Consider the following 19,919-nt stretch of genomic DNA (forward strand, 5'->3'; position numbering starts at 1 on the left):
AAAGCTGTATCTGTGACCAGCAGACAGGAGGTCAAATTCTTTAAACTGGTCTTGAAATTTCTGGTCTGGATTTACATACAGTACTTACAGTACAGGGGACAGAATAGTAGACGGGCGTTGCAAACTAGCCTAGGCTATAAATGCTGTGGTATGTGGCATTGGTCAACACCAATAAATGTTAAATAAATTAGAAACACCTTTCAGTTGAGTGCCATCCAGCACAACAACACCACACAACAACCGGTTTTAAAAATGACCACAAAGTCTCAACAACTTAAAAATAGGATAAGATTTGTTGCAGTGCTTTTGAATTGGATTGCATTTATTTAACAGATGTACCCAGTAAATGAACCACTATGTATCAGATTCAGGTTTAACAAGACTACTGCAGTCATGTACATTAAGAGTTTAGCACATATACATGAGAGCAGTCCAGTCTAATTTACTTTCTTGCCCCAGTCAGTGTCAGATGAAGACCTCCTTGCATGACCTTTAAAATAGTTGAATCAGCCGTCTCAGTCCTCCATGGAGCCCTAACACGTGCATGGATTCACCTCAGTTTACACTGGCTGTAATTGATGTGTGAGAAGGCCATCCATAAGCATTCAATATTGGCATCTGGCTGGGGCACAGGAAGACTGAGAGAGATGAGATAAAAGAGCATTTTTCATTCACTACCCTCTCAGAGGTGGAGGCATTCTAGGATGTTTACCTGAGCATGTTCCTTGTTTTTTATGTGCACACATCTGGCTCTTTTAAAAAGTATGCAAATCACATCAACTTTGGGCACTTTCAAGAAATTAAATTAAACAAAATTCAACAGATAATGTTGAAGGTTATGAAGATACATACAGTATATTATACTTAAATATAATCCTTAGAACAGAAAATGATGTATTTATGCAGGTACCCTGCAGGAAAGTGAATTTTTCTGTTGTGAATTTGATATAACCCCACTAGACCAAACTGTGTTTGTGCATATTTGAAACACACAAGACAATAAAGCCTTTGAGCCTATAATTAAATACACTTTGCTTGTGTTTTCATCTTATCACTTAGTACAAACACTATCATTGTATGGTGAGATTGTAAAATATAATGTATTAATTTTGTTATTGGGCTATACAAATAAAGACTTGCTTATACATTAGGGTGTGCGTGAATGTTGTGGTTTTTGAGCCAAGAAAGCTGTGAAGCCAGATAAAAAGGTTGAGGCTGGAAAAGACAACAGACAGGAATCTGAAACAACAATGAGAGCAAGAATAGCAGCATCCTGGGAAAAAAGACTGGGGGAGATGCCATAAAAGTGTCTTTCATGTCAGCCCAACCGGAGCTGCATGAATAATTTCAGCAAGTAACAACCATTTTCTATTTTACTTTGTGAATCCACAGTTTTGTAAATTATAAAAAAGCATACCAAAAAGAAGGTTAGCCAAAAAGCCAACTAAGAGGAAATCTTGTTTTATTTGTGCCAATACTCACTGTAGATTGAGAAAACACTCAATCCATTCGACACTTATCCATTAAATAGCTGTACACTGATGTGGTGACTGCCAACATTTAAAGTGTGACTGAAGACGCAAACTTCTATTTTAAAATCTGCTGTCCGGTTGACTACAGGTAACATACTCTCACGTAATGGTCACAGTTCAACTCTGTACTAAAACAATCAGGTGCCTAAATGAGCACCGACGTGTTAATCTTGCTGTAATAATTCCTCTTTTCATACTGACCATTAAGAGATCCATTCACAATGCACTTTCAGTGTAAATGACAGAATCCACAGCCCTCCTTCTGTAAAAAAATGTATTCAAATGTTTATTTAATATGAAGCTTCAGCCGCCCAAATTGGTCAAATCAAGTCAATATCTTTCAGTTACTCTTTTTGTTACTTTCACGGACGCTTAACAAACACAGTTTGTTGAGACACAATGAGGGAATTTTAAACTAATAAGACTGTAATTGATATCCACTTTATTTGACTAGCTCAGACTGGTGAAGTCTCATTATCCTCAGATAAACAGATAAATATGAGGACTGTGGATTTTGTCCTCCATCACTTACATTGTAAGCACATCTGAATCAAGTCTTCTTAAGGTCAGTATGAAGAGGAGGAACAATTACAGCGAGAAAAGCCTGTTTCAGTGTTCATTCAGACACCTGACAATTGTTTTAAAACATACTTGAAATATTAACCAATCCATTAATCCATGACTGACTTGCACAGTTGCTTCTTTATGTACAAATATGCTTAGCTGCCTAATCCTGAGGGGTGGTGTAGGGGATATAAGAGTTAAACTGCTATAATGCTATAAAAGTGATTGGTACTGACCATCTAATATTTTATATTTAATGCCTTAACTTTGCTTTTAAGAGATTGCAAACCCTACAGACAAAGGTCACAGTGGTCACTACTGTTGCAGGACATTTGCAATAAAAGACTGAATCTCTGGAGCCTCAAAGCCTGGTGACAGATTAAACATCCTGTACCTTCACAGATCTTTGTTGCTATAAAAAGTTCTTTAATTGATTATACATGAAATACAAATTATCTTGTACCGGCTTTTATACAGTAAATTAATACTACAGAGACAGTGTATTGATCGCAGGCCCATGAGAGTAGTGCTACAGTTTAATTCACTGTAAATCAATCTGTTGCAGGTACATGGCAGTATCCACTAGAACGACTGTGTTGCCACATTTACAATGACCGAGCTAATGAGGAGATGTTACCTGCAGTCATGTACAGACTGACATTTTGATATCTGGATTTTCACCTACATGCTGTTTTGACCTGTTAATAATCTGTAGACTAAGCTCACAGGGGTTGCTCACATCAACTTAATACACTCAGACTGGGCTTCAGGCCTGCTGTGTGAGTGTTAGGTCAGGTTTTCTTTATTTGTCTCCTGAGAGAAATTAGTCTCAGACCGGGCAGTGCTACATACGTGTGTGTATGTGTGTGTGTGTTTATCCTGGTGTCCCATTAGCAGCGGGGGGAAGTGTTGTTCTGACATTAGCTTACTTTACCATCCAGACTGTAATAGACCCAAATAAGGTTACCCTAGTTTTTCTGCAGCTGTTCAGTGCCAACCTCATCAAGATTGCTGTCAGCAACTCACCAACAAAACACACCACATCTCCACACTCACACATAATAACAACAGAACATTTCTCCTGCCTATTCTCATCGGGAAATTTTACAATGAGTGTGTGAAACCAAGAGGGAGAATGCTACAGTTAAAGGGTAATTCCAGTATTTTCCAACTTGGACCCTATTTTCCAATTATTTGGGTTCTAAGTGACTACCTTGCTTCAGCTTTTATACACAAAAGGAGCTGCAATGTAATTCTTGGAGGCATTTGCACCCGTCAAAGTACGTCCATTAAATGTGCTTAATTTTTCCACTGACAGGCTGAGATTGTTATTATACGTGTCTGACAATGAAAGTAAACACAGGAACTAGCCATCTGTAGCAGCATTATGGCTAAGACTCATTACATTGAAGCCGGTTTCCAGACTGCCAGCTCAATACTGGACCATTTCCAGACATTTTTGTCCCCATTAGCCACTCAGATAAAATGATGAAAAATACTGGAATTACCCTTTAAAGTTTTCTAGCAATCCCATGGGTGCAATTACAGTGTTGGGCAACAATTGAACAGTTCCTCTGCAGAAGACACAGCTGTTTGCTATCCTATTCCACGCATGCATTATGCACATACAGTAGGGAGCACTTTGCTAAATCATGAACAAAAGCGTAATTTGTCATTCACATTGATACACTGAAGCATATTGCAGCCCTGTGAGTACATGTTCATTGGGGCCTTTAAGATCAATTATGCATCATGTCTTTTATTAAGGTTTAGTGTACAGAGCACCCTTGACACGCATAAGCACTTCTTTTATCTGACATCTGTTAAAAGTAAAAGCAAAATTACTGTAATCACATCTGATAAATTGGAATAATATAAATTGTGAAGTATTGAATTTCCACCAAGGACATTGATTTTCTTCTTTTCTGACATAACCCCACATGAAGACTTGCCTTAAGCGCAGTGGAGTCCTATGCTTTATAGTCGAATATAGCCTTTTTCACTCAAGCCTGTAGCAGCAGAGTTAAAACTACTTGAAAACCCATTTTCATGGCTGCTTTTACAGCAGATTTTCATTTTTTTGACCTGTGTCCAATCTCTGGGCTATTTCAGTAATGCACCTACAATACTAGTTCTTTGTTTTGTAGAGAAAAAAAAGCTTCTTAGTGCTTAATTCCTCTTTCTTCTTGTTCTTTCTGTCCATGGGGCAATTTAATCTAAATGCAAGATTGCTTTTGTGACATATTGTTATGATCTACATGAGAAGAGTTATGAAAGAGATTCAACAGAACTGATATGAGAATGATGAGAAATCTGTCATCACTGCAGCAAATCAGTCATGCAAAACATGTTGCATGCACGAAGTGAGGCAATGTACATAAATCTGATCGCTGGCTGTTCACCTTGCTCAGGTGGAAAAAGAAATGATACACAGCTGGATGTTTTTGTTGTTGTTGATAGGATGTTTGTCAGGGGTCAACTCGTGGTCAGGGCTTTGTCATGTGAGGGACAACAGGAAGTTCTCTCTGTGCAGATAAGTCCACAAACTAATCTGTCCGCTTCAGCAAAACTGCAACAAATCTTGGGACTCAACTAAAATCTGCTTTTGCACGAAAGCTTTTACCTAATTGCTCAGGGCATGAATATTAGTTATGCTGGTACCAGAAATAAATTATTACACAACAGCACAAGAATCTTGCTTGAATCACTTTTACACACCCGACTTTCAACCACTCGAGTATTTAATCTGGTGCATGTGAAGGCAGTGAAAACACCACCAATCAATAAATATGAAACATATTCCAGTGTGTTTCTTGTGCAGTTTTCATATGGTTCATGCTGTTATTCATTCATGGCTTAGGCCTGACTTCCACCCACAGATAGAGACAATTAATGATTGTCTCCAGACCGCTTCAGCTCTGCTTGTTCAGATGGTACAGTCGGTGAGAGCTCTGCAATGATTTTCCCCATGCCTGTCCTACCAAGAGAAATTTAAAATGACTTGGAGTCATGCAGCAAGACAATTGGAGTCATCTTTCTCTCCACATGCAGCATTGCCATGACAGGAAACTGTGAGCACACTGCTATGCATAATGCATTCTCTAAAACTGCACCCTGCGCTGGTCCATGGGGGATCTTGGGCACTCAGCCTACTCCTGAAAGTCTAATGAACTGAGCTAATCAAATCACATGAGTGGGGGGATCAAATGGCACTCATAACCCACATTATATTGTGGCGTGTCATGGCTTGAGGCTTGGCAAGAAAATAGCTACTCCTCCACCTCTGACACTAGGTGTTACAGCAGTGTGGAAAAGACAGTGGTCATCAAGATAGGCTGTAAAAAGGGTTAGACAGCAATCACACTGGTGTGCTGTGGTGTTGTGTCAAAATGACAAACAGCAAGAACACAAAAAGAGAGATCATTCTAGCAGACGTGACAGCGTGGAAGGGGATGAAGTCAAGTAAATATAATAAAGACAGTCATAGAGAGGGAGGGTGTGGGGCAGAGATAAACAGACAAAGACAGATGGAATAAGAAGTGATGTGAGAATGCATGCCAAAATGAGAAGATGTGTTCTCACCAGCTTGTTAAAGGCGGCAACTTGCTCTTAGCCCCAAGGGACCTCCAGAGCTTCTCACACATATCCATAAATATCTCTGCAGGAGTGTGTGTACAGCACCACTGCATCATCCCTGGAGGGATATAAGAAATGAAGCTGCCACTGCCTCTGACCGTACAAAATGTGTTGACTCAGATGAATAGAGGCAATGGAGATAGTGCACATTGCTCATAATTTAGAATAGATAAAATGAGATCCAAGATGTAAGACAGTTCAAAGAAAGCCTCAGATGAGACCATTTGTAGAATTTACGGGACAATTTGTGAGTCACCAAATTTAATTTAATCATCAATGTCACTGCTGAGAACACTGCAAAAGATTACAACCACAGTTTAAAGTTCTAGCCTATAGCACAGAAGAAAGTTTGAAAAGGTCAATTCGACATACAAAGCATTGCTGTTATTAACACCAATGCAGGTCACTGACTGCGCAGCCATCTGCCTTCGTAGCATCACTGCTGCTGCCTGACAGCGCTGTTGTATTTCTCTGCATCACAACAAGACAGAAAAAACAGCTCATCCTCCTGACCTCAGCAACCTTTGGCTTGACACATGTAAACAATGCATCTGTTTTGCATTCTGTTGTATTCTTCTTTTTTCTATTCTTATCACCAAGCTTATATTCTTATTGTTCTAGAGCATATCAGCTGGTGAACCTGTGATTTTGGATAAATAAGTACTGGTTTAAAAAAATATGTACTGGGGCTCAGATTTGAAGTGTTAATGAGGATTGCTAAATTGTATGGAATGTGAAAAAACCAAGGACAAATATAAAAATAAGTCCTGGATTGTATCATTCTATCCCTGAAAAAGTAGGATAAATTATATTGTATAATAAATTAAGTCTTATCAATAACCTATTATATTTTTGTGTTATTTTTCCTGGGTGTATTACTGCTTACCAGATCATGTCAAAACCAATCATATGGCATAAGTATGGTGTCATGAATGTATATAAGAATTAATTGGATCAATATTTCACTCAAGTTGAAATATTGTCATTGTACTACTGCAGCTGAAATATATGTGCCAGATGTGACTGTACTCACTCATGTGATGCCAAAAAAAGTAAAAATGTGCCGACAAAAGTGTGATCCAATAACTAAAAATGAAGCATAATTAAGGGAAATTAGCTTTTAAATTACTGCAAAGTGATGTATCATAATCTAAAAATCAACTCAAGTAGTAAAATTACAATTAATTACATGCTGACTTGTCTCTTGGCTGTATTAAGTTGCCCCATGCAGCTTGCACTAATGTAAAGTGCACCCAGCTGTGTAACTTATCACAAAACATAAGATGGGGATAGTAACAGGGGCTCAACTGGTTTCCCAGACTGAGATCAACCCACTTCAGTTCACTTAATCACCAGCAAAATGTATCTCATCTCTAACATAAGGTTTCCACAGTGTGTGTGTGTGTGTGTGTGTGTGTGTGTGTGTGTGTGTGTGTGTTGCGAATGAGATAATTAACTGTAAAGCAGAGTGTGATTAATGAGCTTCTGGGAGCGAGGAGAGGACGCACACTGTGTGATAAGAGAGGAATGTGCAGCAATCCCAGGTATAATCCTGAAAAGTGAGCGGTGTGCAAATGTAGGGGGAGGTGGTCTATTGTTGGCCATGGTCACCATAGCAACAACCCCATTTAGCAGTAACCCCCCTCCTTTCTATATTGACAACTAATTTACAAATATTACAAATAGTTGGATGTGATTGTTGCATACAGGATATGTTTTTATTTATTTTATGAAAGCATCATGACGATGAGATGAGTCAGCCAGTGTTACAGAGAGAGCGATCCATCAAACCATCACAATCTGATCAGCTCTGTTTTATACATTGTGCTGCTTTTTGTTTATTCTCTGTCATACAGGACAAATAACCCTCTATATTTGTGACATTTTTTTATGTAATGATGAAAAAATTAATAATATATAGACTTTACATTTTTACTTTTTAATTATTTCCAGTGAAAACTGAAATGAGCATAACAGATAGTTTCCTACATTTGATGGACAAATTACCTTCTACATCTTTACAGGGTCCATATTGTCATTCAGTTGTGTCCTCTCTCTTGGCGCCATCTTTTGGTGAAAAACACAAGTCAGCTCTAAAGGGATGCTTTACATTTTTAAATTCAACAAACTTGTTGTGGCTCCACACAGTCAACCTTATAGAGGGCTAAATTTAGGATTTTGTTTATTACTGATCGCTAAAATAGACCCATTGGTAGGTTTGCTGTTAGCATTTAAAAACACAAAATGATGTTTTCTTTTGAATATTTTCAACCTTGAAAAAAGGGTTAAAAGTGGGGAATCAAAACACTAATAACAATACTTGTGGCATGTCTCTCATTATTAGACAACAATTGTAATTCTGACTTCATAGTTTTGAATTAAATTGTGCAATTTAGAGATACAGGTCAAAATTGTAACGCATGTCAAAACTGAAATATATTATACAAATCTAAAATATTTATACTATATTCATAAATCAATTAGTTGTTAACTAATAATCATCAAATACTTAATAATTGATCAATTGTATTGAGTCTGTTTTTTTTTTGTTTTTTTTAAAGAAAAAAGTGTTCAAATGATCTGATTCCAGCATCTCAAGTGTAACTATTTTCTGGTTTCATTGGTCTTGAGGACGTCACACTGGGCTCTGGGAAACTGTGACTGACATTTTTCACAATTTTCTGACGTTTTGACGGACCACACAATTAAACGAGAGAGTTTAGTCGTTAATGAAAATAATCCTAAATTGCAGCCCTTAACAGATGAGCACGTGCGTTTGACCTCTTGGTGGTAGTAATGCATCAACGTGGACACGTGCACTACAGTCATAGCGGAGAAGAAGAAGAATCAGGAAGAAGAACCAGGAAGAGGCGTTGAGTCTCAAATTGAAAACAGAAATGGCGGGTTTGTATAAGCAGCTGTTAGCACTGTAAAGTGAACATGTCAATACTGAGCAGATGTCTGTGATGTCGAAGGTTGGACCGAAGATGTTCACAGTGCAAATTAAGGGCGTAGCTAAGCAACAACGGGCGGGTTATTGCTAACTAAAGCTAGCGAACAGTGTCCCTTGTAGTGTGAGTTAGCTACACGGAGCGTCTTTCCTCTTTATTGCCAACATTACATTAAGTTGTCGTTAAGTGCCGTGACCAACCTTAAATTCACACGTTATTTCCACACTTAAACCGGTCAAATAACGGGGTCCGGCGCCAGGCAGCAGCTCACCTGTGGACATCCAGTGAACACACACACACACACGATGTCAGTCAACGGGAAAGTCCTCCCACACACTCCACTGGCAGTGGACTTCTGGCAGGTGAGGAAATGTCTTGGCACCCGGCTGTTCTTCCTGTCCCACATGCACAGCGACCACACGGTGGGTCTGACCTCCACCTGGAGCAACAGACCCATATACTGCTCACCGACCACCGCCACTCTGCTCAGACTCAAGCTGCAGGTGAGGGGCCCACTGTTGTCTCTTCGTTATAAAGGCTGCATTACAGCAGTGATGAAACTTCCCAGACTGTTCTAAGACAAATGTCTTTACTCACTTTTTGTCATTATATCCGGATTACTGATTATTATTTATTGTGAATATTTCACTCATTATTCACTCATTACTTAATTACCATTATTTTATTATAGTTTTTTACTACTACAGTTTTTATTGCTTTTACATATTATTTTTTAATGACACTCTTCTGTTTTTACTATCAATTTGCTGCTACATTAATGTAAATGTTCCCATCGTGGGACTAATAAAGGGATATCTTATTATTTTCATACTCATCACATAATTCAATGACCCCTCATGTTCACCTGCATTTGTTTCTCTGCTGATTTTTACAAGCCTTGAACCGTCAAGTGTATTGCTTCAATAAGGAAGATTATACTGTATGTTTGCACAACTTTGTGTGCACGTTTCAGAGGAAAATTGGGTATTAAGATGGTTAGGAACATATTGTTAAGTTTAACATTTTTCTATTTGTTTCTACTTCTGCTTAGGTGAAAGAACAGTGGGTCCATCCTTTGGAGGTGGGCGAGCCATACCTGCTCCCACTGGATGACATCGGCAAGGAGAGTCTGACAGTCACGCTGATAGATGCCAACCACTGTCCGGGTTCTGTCATGTTTCTCTTTGAAGGCTACTTTGGCTCGATACTGTACACTGGTCAGTGTCTAAGATTTCAATATAATTTTATTTATTTTTCCTTTTTCTCTTCATTATCATATGTACAGCTACTATATTGAATACAGTGGTGTGGACACTGACACATTCTTGATTTCAGGTGACTTCAGATATTCTCCCTCAATGCTGCGTGAGCCGTGCCTAAGGACAAACACCACTATAGATGTCCTGTACCTGGACAACACCAATTGTGACCCCAACCGCAGCCTGCCATCCAGACAGCGAGCCACTCAACAAATCAAAGAGATCATCCGCAGCCACCCCAACCACAATGTTGTCATAGGTAATTTTGTATAGAACTTTCTAAACATGCTTTATGTGCTGTCACCTCATTTCAGCAACATTAATAGCTGGCTTTCTGCCATCTGCAGCTTTTGTTGGTAATCTTAAACTTAATATATTTTATTTATTCTGTCTCACATTGTGGTTATTTGTGTTGTTGCTGAAACTATTGAGTGAGAAGTTAATGCTCTCCCTTGCTACCCTGCAGGTGTGTATGCACTGGGTAAGGAGTCCCTGCTGTTGGAGCTGGCAATGGAGTTTAAAACCTGGATTGAGGTGAGCTTTGAGAGGATGGAGACCCTCAAAGCCCTTGAGCTTCCTGACGTCTTCACAACTGACCTGGGAGCCGGCCGTATCCGAGCCGTGGACCAGTCAGAGATTTGCACTGCTGCTTTACATCAGTGGAACAAAGACCAACCCACTTTGGCCATCTTGCCCACCAGCAGGCCGCTGGTCTCCTACCACCCCAATGTACATGTGGTGCCCTACTCAGACCACTCCTCTTACCAAGAGCTGGAGGATTTTGTCTCTGCACTCAAACCTACCACCCTGCTACCCATTGTAGGAAACTGTGTTCCCGAAAGCCTCTCCGCCTTACTACCCAGCAAAAAACACCATGAAATACTGGTGCCCGAGTCAGTCCGACACTACATGTTGAGGCAGCCCGAGAGCCACCGCAGCTCTTCAGCATTCACAAGCCTTCGCCGAAGACATTTCCAACCCCTTGCTCCCAAAGGGGTGGTGTTTGAGTCTCCTGTAAGGGCATCCAGGATGTCATGTGAAGAAACCTGGGAGGCAGAGTGCCTGGAGCAGGATGACACTGAGGAAGAGATGGATACAGAAAGCTGTGGAAAAAAACCTGACTGCATCCTTATTGACCTGAGCAAGGAACTTGCCCCAAACAAAAACAGAAAAGGGGCAGGAGACCTATGGAGCCTCAACATTGTCCAGACAGTCTCTGAAGAAATGTTGATGGCAGAGACGGTGCCACTCAGTCAACTCACACAGAGCAACTTTGCTCCGATGGAGATCGTGACAAACACCAGGGCCTACTTGAAGCCTGTCAAGACCACAAGAGCATCTTTTGGAACTGAAGCCAAAACTGTCCGTGAGACAGCATCAAGTGAAAATTACAGTCGGCAATGCAGACGTGGAAATGTTAAGAACAACCACATTTTATCAGATGGTGATGGAATTGATCAGGACGACAACACAATGTTAAATGACAATAACACGAGTCAGCATAGCGGACATGGAACTGATCATAACAACAGTGTGATGTTATCACAGAACAGCCCTGATAACTGTTCCTGTGCTTCATCCACCTACGTTTTAGAAGAGCAGCATGAATATGTAGGGGAGGCTGAGAACAATATTTTAAAGTTTCTCCCTTTCACAGAGGAGGACCTGAAAACATGGGGCCTCCTGGAGAAGAGCTTTCTGCAACAGTTCCCCCTCTCTCCTTTAAACAACACAGAAAAAGAGGATAGACAGATAATGTGACCTGATGTCCAAGTTTTTGCTATTCTTTAGAAGCCTTTTGGTGTTTTGTTTTGTTTTATGTTGTTTTGTTTTGTCTGTGTTAACATACGCACTTTAAAGCCATCACACTGTTTTTTGCTTTCTCCTCGGTACTGTTCTACTTTATTTAATTTTCCTTTGCTTCCATTTTGTGTAGGTGGCAGTAATCTGGAGTTTAGAGTTATAATTAATGACTTTTTGGAGCAGTATATACATTTCACAGCATGGTTGAGGCTGAGGCACAGCTCACATTTTAACAATATAGATAAGTAAACTAATAACTCTTAGTGTTTTTGCCTCGAGAGCCACCTGTCTCTGAACACTTGTTTGTCCTTCATTTTCAAGTAAGTGAAAGTGAGAGTTATTTGAAATGACAAACTCAAGTGGATGGAGCATTTTTTTCTGCACAGTTAGCTAAAAGCCAAAATTCATTTGGAGCCTAAAAACTGAAATTAAGTGAAAAAATGTGCCATGTTCCAGATTAGCCTTTTTCACTTGAACGTTTATTGATGTATTTCTGCCATGTGTCAGTGGTGGCCTTTTCAGTTTTAAAGAACATTTTAAACATTGCTGTCAGTTGTTTCTCATCAAAAGTTTATTGTGGTTTTGGTGGTAATTCAAGTGAAAGTTTCAACACTGGTATTTTGTCATGGAAAAACTCAAAAGTGTACTTCCTGTGATTGTTTTTATAACTGAGTTAGGAGAAGATGTGCAGAGAGAATGTGAAGTATTTTTTCACCTGTTCTGCAGCAGCTGCAGCAGTGTTTTTTCCTTTAGTTGGAAGACAAAAACTGAGTGAAACACTCAAACACTCAGTTGCACCAAAAACACTCAGACAAACATTTTATATCTTAGTAATTGCTCATAATTGGAAGAAAAACTACTGAATAGCATTACTATCACTGTATCATTATTACAGTTTAATGTAAGTTCCATACAGTTGTTTAACCAACTTTGCCAACTTTAAATAGTAGCTGCTGTTTTTTCTTTGTTTTGATCAGAGGTGATGTAAACCAGCGGTGTGCAGCTCGGCTGCCCCCATTATGAATTTAACAGCTCAGTCAGTTTTAATCCTAAACCTTACCTATAGGACTGACATGCTCTCTGAACCTCGTAGTAGAGCTGTAAACATTGTAAAGCCATACTTTGCCTTTTTGTGTGGTGACAAAACACTTTTTCTGTGAAGTTGTTGAAAGTGTTAATAGGAAAACCTCTGTTACATCCATCTTTCAGTTTTGGACGAAGTAGAATAGTTTGGTAAAGAAAAAATCAACAAGTATTTGTGAAGACAAAAATAATCTAAACTGTAATACCTGTAATTTATATGTTGAATAAAAATTTAATGTGTGAATTGTGTCTACTATAAATTACCCTTTTAATTTGTAAATGTGTTTTTAGGCCGGATGACAAAGTAGCTTTATTTTTAATAGGATTTCTGCAGGTCTTTAAAAGTCAAAACATTGAATCGAGTTCCCTCAAAAGAAGGTTTAGAAGGTGTTGAATAGTCCTAAATTTCAGTTGCAAAAGTCTTTATTTCCAGGCACGTACATTAACATAAGTGTTTAATATATTTGTCAGCTGTTGAATGTTATAAATATATAAATGACATGTTAGACTGGTGCTGCAGGAGACTGTTTAGTCTCACTCAGTGCCATCAGACCTGTAGCCACTGCTAACTACAGTAGCTAAGAAAGCTCATCATCTCATAATGGGCTTAAATTGAGGATTTCAGGATTAATCATTTTTAAATATGTAAATCCATTCATTTTCTGCCGCTTATCCAGGTTCAGGCTAATTTAATTAATCATTGTATAGCATAGACATTAGGGCTGTAAATCGATTCAAATATTTAATCATGATTAACCGCATGATTGTCATGAGTTAACTTGCAATTAATCACACATTTTTTATTTGTTCTAGATGTGTTTTAAAGGGATGTTTTTCAAGTTTGTAATACTCTTATCAACATGGGAGAAGACACATGCTTGCCTCATGCAAATTCATGTTTATTATTATTGAAACAATACAGAACAATGGAATACTGCATGCTCAAATGTTTTTATAAATACTACTTGAGTATGTCTCTTCTGCTTTTATGTCAGTTATACTTTTATACTTCAGACAAATTAGCTTTCTGTTAGCCACAAACTACAACAGAGGAATAATTTATAAACCTCTCTCTCTTTCTCACACAGGCATACACATCTCTTCATTTATCTATTTATTTTTGGCACACCGAGAGTCCTGTCATTGATGTACAGGGTGTCCACAAAGTCTATTTACAATTTTAAAAACAAAATCAATTGATTAGATATGTTAATCAGATTTGTTCTATGTACTCAGTGGTTATCAAAGTTTTTAATCACGCTGCATTTGTGTATTGTATATCAAACAAAGATATGGGACATCAACGACCTGAAGCAAAAGATCATTGATGCCATTGCCACCATTGATGAGGCTATGCTAGAGCAAACATGGCAAGAAATCAAGTACCGTCTTGATGTGCTTCGTGCAACTAATGGTGTGTTAAATTTCCACAGATTTGTCTATTCATTTGCTTTTGTAATACATTTGCTAAATTGTAAAGAGACTTTATGGACACCCTGTATTTCTGTCGACACACCCTCTTGTTCTAGATATCTTCTTAAATCTGACTGAGTTACTGATTTGACCGCCAGATGGCGCCACATAACCAAAATAACCAATTTCAATGCAACATGGTTTATGTTGCATTCATGTGTTGGTGGAAAATCCAATCTCTAACATCTATGCCGTGAATTATTCATTTTTTGGCAAATTTTCAACCGGTAAAATGTGAATTTTCTATGAGTGCTGAGACATTGACTTGAGACTTTTAGGAGGCACAGAGCACTGATGTTGAATCAATAATATCTTGGATAATAGTTATGTGTAGCCTAAGACTTTTAAAACGTTCTGCTTTTGTTTTAATTCTGGTTGATTTTGAGATGTCAGCGATGACATGAATTGAACAGAAATGTAGCCTACCTCTATATGTATTCTTTATCCGGATACAATATCAATCTGCTCTGATATGCCTAATTTATTTACCAACCTAAATAGTCCATATCCTATTGTAATGTGAATAGTCTACAGAGTATTTTGCAACAGGGCATCATAGAAAAAAATCCCCCTAGTGGCAGCTCCAGCAGTTGGGTGTAGCTACATGGTGGTTAAATAGAAGAGGAAGAGGCAGGCATATCAACTGTATGCTTGGCCAGCAGGTGGTAGTTGAGTTATCTTTAGGATCCATATCTGCTTGTTATCCAAATCGTTACTGCTGCATCGCGTCCTTATCTCCCAAACTATGGGCCGGGACAAGGGTCAAACACAATAGTGTTAATCGCGCGTTAAAAACGTTAGTGTCATTAAAATTAATTTTGGTTAATGTGTTAACGTTGACAGCCCTAATAGAATTTTTGTTACATACTGCTGGGAAGTACTGAAAAAATGTGATATATTAATAAATTATTGGCCACATTCAGCTCATAAATGTTTTTTACTAAATTGCAATCTATGTGGTATTAAGAAGTCCTGAATTGGGGTGGAGAAACCCTGAAACAGCTGTTTTCTGATGTAATGATGTTATTCTCCCCTAAGATGGCAGTAGTTTGTTAGAATTTCAGCTGGTCTTTTTTATTTAATTAGGGTTTAAGGTTTTTACAGCACATCTGATTCCTGTAAAAAAAAAAAAAAAAAAAAAAAAAACATATAGCATGCTGAGCAGTAATGACTCAGCTCTCAGCAAAATCCCATTGGCCCTCCACAGTTTTTCTATTAACATTATAATGCCAATTAAGATAATTAAAAATGCTACATCAGTGTTATGTGTTTCGGAAGTTGATGAATAGCTACAAAAACGGACTGAAAATTAGCAGATGCCTGCTGTTCTTAATGCGAAAGCTAGGTTCAGAGCAATTTAAGTCTTCCCATATTTTTATAAATATTTCTATAAAGTCATTATATGAATACAGCACTGAAGCATGCATACTGCACTACCTGACAACAGAGCAGGACTGGCTGTCTGTCATCACAGCCACCACAAAAAGATAGTTTGGAGGTCCACATGCTTTGTGGTGCCCCTGAGTAACAACCATAGATAACCTTCAATCCTCCATTCACTAATGAAACATGACCTTTTCCTCTTGTCAGGGATCAAGCAGTAAGGCAATGAGGAGACAGGAATATAAATTCAAAAGAATAGGGTCTATTTACCCTATTCTTTTGAATTAATTAAAACTAAAAATTAAATATTTTACAAAAACCAAGGCAAACTATAAAAGAGGTCAACAAAAGATAACTATACTCAATATAACAACAAAAAACTGAGGTGTTAAAAGAACAGACCTGACGAAACGACATGAGGGAGCACATATATAGTGGCTTAGCCAAACCAAATAATACACAAGGGGAAAACAAAATGGACGCCAACTATAACTAAATACAAAGCAAGCTAACTTGGCACAGCAGGAAGTGGTCCAGCCTGATGAGCTTGGCCCAACATTTAACAGTGCTCCACCCTTAGCACTGCTTTTTGGTCCACCAGGAAGAGGCCTCCCGCAACCACGGTAACTCAAAACAAAGAAATAAATTATTAATATAACAGAACATTTTACAGAACCCTACATTGCTTAAATGTGTGCATTCTGACAATGCAAGGTTCAAAAGAAATAAACAACTTCTAAATCAAACAAACTGTGTGGTATGAAATTGTGTAATGTTAATTGTTTGGTGTGGCTGGCTGCAAATCAAATTAACCTGTGTAGAAAATCAAACTAAAGTGAGATTTTACCCTGTTTGGCTGTGGCCATCACACCTCTTATAATCCATACTCCAGCAGAGGGTGGGCTCTAAACAGAAATGGTTAGCTCGATGAAGGACAAGTAATAAATAACTTAAAATGTACTGGAATATAATTTGTCCTCAAAGCTTTAACAGCCTTATTGATTTCATAGCGACTATTTTCTGTTTTGTACATCTCCTCCTCATCACCTGCTAACAGCTCTAAACAAACACCATCAATCCAGCTGTATAAACATTTTTAGTTAGGCCAGTTCCCATCCTTCGTTACACTGCACTTTGAAAAAGTGCCTAATAAAGTTGTATGCTGTGTTCAGAAAGCTCAGAGGCATCATGCTGAGATGTCATAAATCACCGTCAGTGGGTTGTCAGATTGACATGAGCTGCCAACAGGAGTGTCATCTCGTGCGCATAAAGGATGAATGAGTGGCTTCTGCGTGGGGCTCCTCTGCATGTGGGAGACGGCAGAACAGGGATTAACAATCAGACATGGGCTCAGAGGTGACTGTGTGGAGCTGACTACTGATGATGCCTTCACGGCTGGACGCAGGAGTGCCACAGGGGCCTATGTTCAAGTCTGTGAGGTGACTCACCTTTCTGGACTAAACCATCTATATAAGGACTCCAGGTTTTCAAATCTCAAGGCACAAGAATATACTTTAGGGTGAGTGAGTTTTATAATGTCTTGACAACAAAGGATGTCCCTATTTGTGTAACGCTGAGATCAGTTGAAATGTAATCAGGATGAGACAACACCCAAAATTGAATTTGCATTAAAATTCCTGCGTATTTTACACAAACCTTCATTTTTCTGCAGCCCCCAAATTCTATTTTAAGGCAGTTCTCATGTATCGCAAAAACAGAAAAGATGTTTGTAAAGGAAAATATATTTTGACACTTTTTGAGAGTATGAAACCCTGGCAGTGAAGCCAGAAAATGAAAGGAAATGGAGTATCACATACCCCCCACAGGCACAACAGCAGGGTATTAGGGCTAAAGTAATGGATTCCTCACACACACCATTACTTCAAAATGGAAATCATAAGACCGCTGCTACCTGCAAGCCCAAGCCCTTTTCCAGGGGTAAAACTGCTTATAAAACGAGGTGGCTGTTACATTCACTCAACTTTCCCTTCAGCACAAATTAATATTTCCATTAAGGGTGGTGATCTGATTTTCACAGACTCATGTTACTTCATGTATTTGTGATGTTACAGTTTTACCAACACAGAGAATTTGTTGTCTACAGAGTTTACCCAGATTGACAGTGTGAATGTGTTAGTGTGTTTTTCTTTTTTCTGCCGTTGTAGAGAAGAAAGAAAGGATCCAGCTGGATAATTTAATGCTCTGTTGAGACAAGAGTTCTCAAGACATTCTTCAACTGTAACTATGTACTACAATTCAGTTCCCCTAAAGACACTCAAATAAAAAAAAGTTAATGCACATGTCAGACTGGCACACCAAACTTCTGTTCTATGTGTTGAAGTACTAAATCACAGTGTCCTAGATTCACTGTGACTATACAATAATACAGTATAGGTCAGCAAAAGGATTTGCTCACAGATTCTTCATGACCTGAGTATGGATGTCAAAATGTGTGCATCTGATTATCAGTGTTAATGGGAGCATAATGAATGAATGGTTAAAGACATTTTTCCTCAACCCCTTTGCCAGACTTGTTCTGTAACATTATGAATCATTTACTATAAACCCTTAAAAATCACCAAACATTTCAAAAATCTTATGATCGTTAAGATGACTCAGCTGTGGCTGCATCTGACATGAGCTGACATGGTGATGAAAGAAAAAACAGCTGAATGTCATTTTGTCTTCATCCATCATCAGTGAAAATACCTTCAAGGTTTTTATTCTATTAGTTTATTTGCCAGGGACAGTGCATATTAATAAAGATATCTGTAAATATGCCAGAATTAGCCCAAATGCTAGTTTTCATCTGTTGTCCCTGGCCAGGTGTGAGTTGAGGTTAATTTAGACTTTTCTGCCCACTTTCTAACTAGCTGTTGAGTTCAACTACAACACCTCATAGCTAGAAAGTTTGCTGTTTGTTGTGACAATAGTGAACCTCAACTTCATCTTAACTTTATAGTCCCTGAGTGAAGACATTTTTCTTCCAGTTTTGGGACACATAGAGCATGCAGAGACTTAAACGTAAGATGCTTAAAATAGAGTAAAAGCAGAAAACACTTGGAAGAAATAAGTAGAAAATATATATTAAAGACCATCATACAAGCTAACATACAATACAATGTACATCAAGTGACAGTATAACATTAAACCTGCAGTGTATCACACTAAAAACCAAGTATTGTAAAAATTTGTAAATGTTGTAATACAGATGGTTTATATTAAAATCTTTCAGGAGGCGTCTGACAAACTCAGTCGTTGCTCTACTAATTATAACACATGCTGCGCACATATTAGTTCATCAGTAATATTAGTTACAATAGATAACAATATGACAGGGGTCATTCTGCTGCCTGCTGAGTGAGATACTTTAAGTGGATACTACTAATAACACTTTTACTTCAATAAAGTTATGAATGCAGGACTTTTACCTGTAATGGAGTTTTTTCATGATGAGGTATTACTTTTATCTAAGTACATTATCTTCATACTTGGGAATTACAACCTTATTATAAGGTTTGGCTTTTCAGTACCATGGACAGCACAGAGTGAACTCCATTACCATCAATCACCCTATTACAGATTATTACAATTTGTGGCACTTGTTCTGATCACACATTTACAGAGACATTAATCAGTGATGTAGAAGAAGTCCTCACTCTCTGTGAACTATCACATATTGATGGTAGTGGTCTGAAGTAGAGGATAGCAAAGTTAACCATGTATTAAATTGACCTGACACAGCTGGAACAAGGACTTTCCTGGAGGCGAACAGAGCGGCCCTTTAACTCAGCCTCAGAGAAACTTTATTCCTTATTTCATCTTCACTTTAATGTCTCGAAATACTGAGTCTGTCAGTTTTTTTAGCAGCTCTTATAAGACAACGCCTCTCTGACAGAGATGCGTGGGACACAAGCACCCGCTCAGAGCTCAGTATACGTAGGTGATATCAGTGGAGCAGCGAGAGCCTTTCACCCAGCTGGGTTAGACAATAAGAAAGCCACTGGTTTCTGCACTTTGTAGTGATTTCTCTCAGTCCCCTTTTTCCCAGACTGTCGCAGAGAGTAGGAACGATAAAGCTGAGCTGTGTCACACCCACACAGCAGCAGGGGCTGTTATCTTTTCCCTCACAGTCTACTTCTATTTATGCCAGCATTTTCTGTGTGTGGGGGTACGAACACAAATGGCAATGTATGTGTTTGTGCGCCTTCTGAGGGGGTAAATACACAATGATG

The 19,919-nt window shown here is 38.6% G+C and overlaps 2 protein-coding genes across 2 annotated transcripts in view; both read left to right on the forward strand.

Annotated features, from left to right (window-relative positions):
• Window positions 1-19,919, forward strand: part of rbm15 (RNA binding motif protein 15) — a 214,785-nt gene that overhangs the window by 105,278 nt on the left and 89,588 nt on the right. The gene's annotated exons all lie outside the window — the stretch shown is intronic.
• Window positions 8,736-11,894, forward strand: dclre1b (DNA cross-link repair 1B). The gene is made up of 4 exons (XM_053318241.1): window positions 8,736-9,186; window positions 9,735-9,900; window positions 10,019-10,201; window positions 10,409-11,894. The coding sequence occupies exons 1-4, from the start codon at window positions 8,989-8,991 to the stop codon at window positions 11,701-11,703; spliced, it is 1,842 nt and encodes a 613-aa protein (XP_053174216.1). The 5' UTR covers window positions 8,736-8,988; the 3' UTR covers window positions 11,704-11,894.

Source organism: Scomber japonicus, chromosome 4 (genome assembly GCF_027409825.1).
Source record: "Scomber japonicus isolate fScoJap1 chromosome 4, fScoJap1.pri, whole genome shotgun sequence".
NCBI classification, from domain to species: domain Eukaryota; kingdom Metazoa; phylum Chordata; class Actinopteri; order Scombriformes; family Scombridae; genus Scomber; species Scomber japonicus.